This window comes from Alosa sapidissima, chromosome 1 (genome assembly GCF_018492685.1).
Source record: "Alosa sapidissima isolate fAloSap1 chromosome 1, fAloSap1.pri, whole genome shotgun sequence".
In the NCBI taxonomy this organism is placed as follows: Eukaryota; Metazoa; Chordata; class Actinopteri; order Clupeiformes; family Clupeidae; genus Alosa; species Alosa sapidissima.
Genome location: NC_055957.1, coordinates 25,043,840 through 25,051,339, shown reverse-complemented (window position 1 = coordinate 25,051,339; position 7,500 = coordinate 25,043,840). Strand labels below are relative to the sequence as shown.

Below are 7,500 nucleotides of genomic sequence, written 5' to 3'. Positions count from 1 at the left end.
CATTCAAACACACACGTGCCTCTTTTGTGAGTGGGATGCCATTTTTTCTTCTCTTTCTTTCTTTGATTTCTCTCTCTTTCTCTTACTGGTGTAGAAGAGTGTATCGGTTGCAGCTGTGTGCACTGTATGAGTTGGTGGTGTGTGAGAGAGGGAGATGGAGAGAGTGAGAGAGTGAATGGCAAAACAGTGTTTAACTATACTGCATTTCTACTCTGTTTAGATAATAGTGGGAAGAGCTATTATTGGAGAGGCTAATTTAGGTCTTATGAAGCAGTGTGTGTGTGTGTGTGTGTGTGTGTGTGTGTGTGTGTGTGTGTGTGTGTGTGTGTGTATGTGTGTGTGTGTGTGTGGGTGTGGGTGTGTGTGTGCAGGGGTCATTTCAAGGTATTGCATTTTAGCTTAGTGTAGAAATACTCACAGTATTCTCACAGTGCTTTCACAGGAAAGTGTGTGTATGTAAGTGTCTAAGTAAGTGTGTTTGTGTGTGTGTATGTGTATGTGTGAGATATGTTGTATGTCTCTAATCTTCTTTCTCTGTTCTACTGCTGTCATGGATTCAGAGAGAGGTAAAGCCATTATTCTTCCTCCTGTGCACTGCTGGTCTTTCTTCTTTGGCACTTCCTCCATCTGAATGTGTGACGTGTCACTCGTCTCCCCAGGGCCCTATTATGCATGTCAAGGATGTATTGATTTATTTCAGTGTTCATTCAGTGTTAAAGGGCAGCTCATTTGTCATCAAGGCTTTTGATCTCTCTCTCACACACACACACAAACACACACACACACACACACACACACTCAAACTCACACTCACACACACACACACACACACACACACACACACACACACACACACACACACACACACACACACACACACAAATAAAATAATTGGTCAAACATCACACCCTCATCTGATCAGCCTTTATGCAGTTATAGCCTTATTCATTATATATGAGACTCTTTGTTTAGAATAACAGACATGTCATTTCAGCATCGGCCAAAAAAAAAGTCATGACATCTTGATTTATTTACTGTTTGCCTTCACAGGGATTTTGCGTATGTAGCACGAGACAAGGACACCCGTATTCTGAAATGTCATGTGTTCCGCTGTGACACACCTGCCAAAGCCATTGCCACCAGTCTACACGAGATCTGCTCCCGGGTAAGAGAGCTGCTGCCTCTGCTCCTCCCTCCCATTCTACTATACCTCAGTCTTACTCCATGTTCACTCCTCTCTTGTGTTCTCTACTCCTGCCCTCACTCAGTTGACTCTGAGGAAGACACAGTTGTGTCAAAACGTTAGTCTGTTTGCACCAAAATAAAAGACTGCAAGTGATCAGTGTGCTCCAGCTCCCTTCCTTCAATTTAAAGCTTCTTGTCCTAATGAGAAGCACCTGACTGCACAGTTTCCAATGGATGATGCATGGAATGCCCTACCTTAATTAGAATACCTCAGAGTTTACTCCATGTTCACTCCTCTCTTGTGTTCCCTACTCCTGCCCCCACTCTACTATACCTCATTCTTACTCCATGTTTACTCCTCTTGTGTTCCCTACTCCTCCCTCCCACTCTACTCAGGTTTACTCCATGTTCACTCCTCTTGTGTTCTTTACTCCTGCCCCCACTCTCCAATCTGTCCGCTCATTCCCATGCTTTATGATCAGTCTGTAAGCACTATTATGTGCATTTCAACTCATGTCTAAATGGTTTGTGGGCGTCTGAGAAGGGAGACCAGTCAGAGTCTCAGAACTAGCTCCGATATCTAGGCAGGAGAGAGAAAGGGAAAGGCTGTCATCTGAGCCTGTGGGTCACTGGAGCTAATGTGCAAATATGATAGTTTCTGTGGCGTTACATCACCAAAGAATGCATGTTGGATGCCTGATCTAACCCTACTGCAGATTTCTTCTTTCCACTGGAGAGTCACAAATGCTAATTTAGTTTTCTTGCTGTTGGTGAACTTGTTAGAGATGAAAGAAACAATGCATATGATGCATAAGTACAAAAACCCCAACATCTCAACGTAAATAAAATGTGTGTGTGTGTGTGTGTGTGTGTGTGTGTGTGTATAGATCATGGCGGAGCGCAAGCTTGCAAAAGCAGCCGTGGGCGGAGCCCTGCATGAGCGACAGACAGGAATAGATCTCCCTCTTGCAGGTAAGCTACACCCAGAAAGTGTGAGTCTGGAATGTGTGTATGTCTGGATGTGTTATAACTGTTACTGCTATGTAACTACAGTAGCTAAGATCATCTCCATTTGTGACTAACAACAGAAGTTATTAAATTAACTTTTGTTAGACTTTGTGCTTAGCCCGTCATTTAAATTAGAATTACAATGACATTTCAATTTTATTCCAAAAATGTGAAAAGACAATCAGAGACATCTCTTTATTAATTGTGTCGCTTTTTTATTGTTTACTTCATTTACTATTGATGCACTGATGATGATTTTTTTTTATCCATGTTTTTCTACAGCTGAGTTCCCCACTCCAAAGACTGAACTTGTGCAGAAGTTCCAGGTTCTGTATCTGGGGGTGATGCAAGTGGCCAGACCCATTGGTATGTGTGAGTACAGAAACCCTACGTAACCATTTACATTGACCGATTTCATTCTATACTACTGCCCCACCAATTGATATAGAAAGTTACTGTAGAGTGGCTGCGTCTTGCTTTGCAACCATTCCGATAGAAGAAATATATTTCTTGGCAGAAGAATGATTATCAATGAATAAATCATTCAATTTATAGTTGCTGTGCCTTTATTTTATGAAATCTTGCCAACTTTATGTAGTAACTGTTTTAGGGAACCAATAAGCCCTGCAAGGCTGTATGTTCCAGTGATTTTATAACAGCTGAGGGGGGTTTAGGCACTTTTAGGTTGTAAAATCACTGGATCCTTATTGCTTAAACGCACTCGTCTGTTGTATTCACCATCGCTTCAAACCGCTCTCCTGCAGGTATGGACATTCTAAATGATGCCATAGACAGCCTGATGACAGCATCACCGCGTGACACCTGGAGCCCAGTCATGCTGAATGTAGCTGATGCCACTGTCACTGTCATTAAAGACAAGGCAAGACACTACTCACATGCTCTCTCAGACTTCATCCACCATCTGAGGTGTCATTCAACATCTCAAGCATGCCAATGCAAGCAGTAGCATACATTAAAAAACCTAATTCAAGCGTGTGTTTTTGTAAGCAGCCCCCTATTTGTGCAGTGTGTGTGAGTGTGTGTCTCAGAGTTGTGCTGTGCTGTGTGTTTGTCAGGAGGATGAGGAGGTGCTGGTGGAGTGTCGTGTGCGCTTCCTCTCCTTCATGGGGGTTGGGCACGACGTCCACGCCTTCGCCTTCATCATGGACACGGGCAACCAGCACTTTGAGTGTCACGCATTCTGGTGTGAGCCCAACGCTGGGAGCGTGTCAGAGGCCGTGCAGGCAGCATGTATGGTGAGGAAAACACACTTAACACAACATCACCTTTACACGGCTATGTAAACAAGGGACACTTCATGTTGAAGTCTCTCAAAAGACAGTCTTCCCTATTTTCTGCATCTACCTGTCTCACTCTCCTTGTTCTCCCTGTCTCTCTGTCTGTGTGTCCAGCTGCGGTATCAGAAGTGTCTGGTGGCTCGTCCTCCGTCTCAGCGGCCGTGTGGAGCGGCGCCCCCTCCTGATTCGGTGTCGCGGCGCGTATCCACCAGCGTGAAGCGTGGCGTGCTCTCCCTCATCGACACGCTCAAGCAGAAGAGACCCCTGCAAGAGCAGCCCCAGTAACCCCCCAACCCCCCCCCCCCCCCCCCCCCCACTGCCCATCTCCAGCCATGACCTTTAACCTCAACCTCTTAACCACTGACCCCGCCCCACAGACCTGCTCATCTGTACATATGTCAGACAAGAAGTAGCGAAACAAAGACATGAGGAGACGAGGAGCAGAGTGCAGGGGAGTGGAAGGCTGTCCCCCAAAGTGACCCACTGGTAACCTGGCACCATCATCTACCCATTACCTAGAACACACACAGTGTGGGTCAACTCTCACCTTCGGTCTAGTTGACCTCTCCTCCCCAACCCCACTCCTTGACCTCTCCTCCCCAACCCCACTCCTGACCCGACCCCGCCTCACCCTAAGGAACAGGCCTGTCTCTCTTTGAGACACGAGGGACAGATGGACAACGGACGGTGGACCACATGGAAAACTCACACAGTCTAACATCGCCTGCAGCCTCCCATAGACAACAACACACAAACATGCGCTGACAAATCTGAGTGTTTAATGTCAATCTCTGTGTCAACCGTACTAGTGACAGCACTGCATGAGTGGATGGGTGGTTAGGCAAGTTTTAATCCACACTACGCTTCAGTCCTGAACACAATGCATTTAAACAGACAATACAATACTCTTCAGCTGTTTCTCTTTCTCTCTCTCTCTGTATCTGGTTGTGTCTCTCTCTCTTTCTCTCTCTTTGTATCTGGTTGTGTCCCTCTCTCTTTCTCTCTCTCTCTCTGTATCTGGTTGTGTCCCTCTCTCTTTCTCTCTCTCTCTCCGTATCTGGTTGTGCCCCTCTCTCTTTCTCTCTCTCTCTTTCTCTCTCTCTGTATCTGGTTGTATCTCTCTCTTTCTCTCTCTTTGTATCTGGTTGTGTCCCTCTCTCTTTCTCTCTCTCTCTTTCTCTCTCTCCGTATCTGGTTGTGCCCCTCTCTCTTTCTCTCTCTCCGTATCTGGTTGTGCCCCTCTCTCTTTCTCTTTCTCTCTCTCCGTATCTGGTTGTGTCCCTCTCTCTTTCTCTCTCTCCGTATCTGGTTGTGCCCCTCTCTCCCAGTGGTCCCTTCTGTTCTCTGTAGCACTCCTGCCCTCCTTCTCCCCTCTGACAGAGGGCTTATGTGAAAAAGCTGTGTGTGTGTGTGTGTGTGTGTGCGTGTGCGTGCGTGCGTGTGTGTACATAGCTATATATAAATATATATAAAACACTGCATTTGTTTACCCTATTATAAACTATTCATTTTGTTTGTTTGTTTGTTTATTTTCTTTTCTTTCATAACAAATCTTGTTTCCTGCAAAAGAAAGCTTTGCTTGTGGAACACTTAAACTCTGGCCAAAGTGTAAAATATCAGTGTATGTGTTGTAGATAAAACAAAAATGGACAGATGATTGATGTAAGAAGGAGATGAAGATTGTTGATATAATTTTATTTTGTGGTTATTATTAAGGCTAAAGTAGACAATGACTGAGCATCTATCTATGCATTCTTTGGATATGAGCATCACCTTGCCTTGCATGTCCCAGAGTCAGTAAAGAACAGAAGTAATATTTTATTTTATTTATTCTCTTTTATATGGGTTATATAAGCTGTTTTTGTTTTGTTTTTTTGGTTATGTTGAGCAGCCAAATCTTTTTAGGCTTTGACTCCTAAACTCGCCACCTCATACTTGTATCCATTCTAATGTGGACAAAGCAGAAATGGTGCATAAACTGGACAGGCTCAGCAGTAACCAATGCCACCACTCTGAATGGAACTGGGCTAAAAGCAGCCACTGAAGCCTGGTCCAAAGTCACTGATGGCCTCTTCCCTGCCACCGTTCTCTGTCTATGGGCCTCATGGGGAAGTGGACAGGAAGAACGAATGGCATCGGGAGGAGATTGACAGCATCGGTCAGTGAGCACATTGGCTCTGCTTTGTGAGGAGCCTATTATTAGTGCTGTAATTGGAAGGTTTGCTGGAGTCATGACCTCTGCTCTCTAAGACAAGCAGCACGACGGCGTATGTTTGTCTGTGACTGCTTGTTTGAGAGAACACAGGTTGTGGTTAAGGAGAAAGGAATGTAAAATTGCCTTCAATCCAGTTAAGTCCACTAATCGAGTTTAGTGTGATTCTGTGAAATTTCTTAATAAATCAAAAAATAATGTGAGTCCGTGTAGAAAAAGAATCAAGTTAGTGGGATTCAGTCACAAAAGAACTAATTTAATGTGATACTTTAAGGTTCCTCAAAGATGCATTCCAAAACTTAAAGAAAGGCTGGATGCTTCTACTGAGTGTTTTGCCGTTTCTATAGATGTTCCTGTTTTAATTAGCTGGGTTTCTTGTGATTGACAACACTGCCAGGCGCTGGTGAATGAAAAGAGACGTGATTTTCAGCCCTCATGGTGAAAGGTTCTGCAATGCATCCTTAGGAGTCAGATCAATGTGAGCCTGTATTGATCCTAAATAATCAATTGAACACAATTTGTGTTTCATATTTGTTTTGTTTTTTTTCTGCTGGGTTAACAAATCTCACTGCTATCACTCTATAGTGAACCGTGTTTCAACGGCAGAAGCCAGGGCAGCATCTGAATCAACAAACATGCCAATGTGAGAGTGAACTGTTGCTGGTAACTTTTCTGTGGAAATGTTCTGTTCTGAAGTGTCCTTTGGCTGCTGATTCACCAGTGAAAGTACTCCAACTGATTTAACCACACAAGGTGTTGAATGCTGTTTATGGGCGCACAGTTGTCCCACACACATGTACACAAACCAACATGGGCTTGTTCAGCTGGTCACTGATTTGTACACCATATAAATGTAACCTGTGCAAATAAAGAGCATATTCAAAACTAACATGGCACATTGTGGACTTAATTGTGCTATGAAATACTAAAGAAACTTAAAATCATCAATGCTATAGGTGTATGCGGTGAAGACAATGGGCCTCATTCACCAATATCTTCCTAAGACTTTTCTTAACTGTGTTCTTAAGAAGGTCCTAAACCTCAGAAGCGTTCGCAGTTTCTTTCTTATCATGCTGAATCCCATTTCTTCTTGATTTGACAGGGTGTGCCAATTGTTCTTAATTAGCATAGGTAAACCCCACAAGGCATAGATAAACCCCATTAGGCATAGGTCAATGCCACACACAAATTGAGGCTGAAGTACTAACTTTCATTTCTACCGTATATTATACACTACATGAGCAAGACAATTTGATTACTGTGACACATGCTTTGAAATGAAACCACTGCTGCAGGAAATTGAACAGTAAATGAGTGAAAAAAAGTGTAAAAATTTTCATAAATGATAAAATATATAGTTGTCATTTAAATTCTATTATATTTTACACCTGCAGATATGATGAAAATGCAATAACCATTTATTTTGTCAAGTCAGTTCTCAAATGTGTGTAAGAATGCTCTTGAGTATTCGTAGATTCTGTTCTTACCTAAGAACAAGAAAACATTAACACTCAAGACAAACAAGAATACCATAATCTTCGTAAAAACTCTGTAAGTGGGTTTTAAAAACAAATTTCTTCGTAAGAATGGTTGGTGAATGAGGCCCAATGTCCTTAAATGTCCTTAAATCATTTCATGTCCTTAAAACGTTGCATTCCATATCAGTCACAGGCATGTTGCTATATGGAACACCAGAACAGCTGAATGGATTGTGTGGTCTGCACAGATGTGCCCAGATGCTGGGTGTCAAACCAAAGCCAGCTGTGACGGAGTGTTGAAAAATGAATCAATGCGATA

General features: G+C 43.3%; 2 protein-coding genes across 8 annotated transcripts in view; one reads left to right on the top strand and one right to left on the bottom strand.

Moving 5' to 3' along the window:
- Positions 1-4,496, top strand: part of apbb2b (amyloid beta (A4) precursor protein-binding, family B, member 2b) — a 35,041-nt gene extending 30,545 nt beyond the window's left edge. For 4 of the 7 annotated variants that reach the window (XM_042105630.1, XM_042105592.1, XM_042105637.1 and 1 more), the window contains 7 exons: positions 561-566; positions 1,051-1,165; positions 2,073-2,157; positions 2,476-2,565; positions 2,958-3,073; positions 3,270-3,449; positions 3,606-4,496. In XM_042105630.1, coding sequence (XP_041961564.1) covers positions 561-566; positions 1,051-1,165; positions 2,073-2,157; positions 2,476-2,565; positions 2,958-3,073; positions 3,270-3,449; positions 3,606-3,776 — 763 coding nt within the window. In that variant the 3' untranslated portion in view covers positions 3,777-4,496. The remainder of the gene's footprint in view (positions 1-560; positions 567-1,050; positions 1,166-2,072; positions 2,158-2,475; positions 2,566-2,957; positions 3,074-3,269; positions 3,450-3,605) is intronic. The other 3 variants (XM_042105607.1, XM_042105624.1, XM_042105617.1) reach the window with 3 other exon arrangements.
- A 1,985-nt stretch (positions 4,497-6,481) lies between these two features.
- Positions 6,482-7,500, bottom strand: part of LOC121715437 (putative methyltransferase NSUN7) — a 10,366-nt gene continuing 9,347 nt past the window's right edge. The window contains exon 12 of the mRNA XM_042101173.1: positions 6,482-7,500. This exon is cut by the window's right edge and continues 1,019 nt beyond it. The gene's annotated coding sequence lies outside the window, so the exon portion shown is untranslated.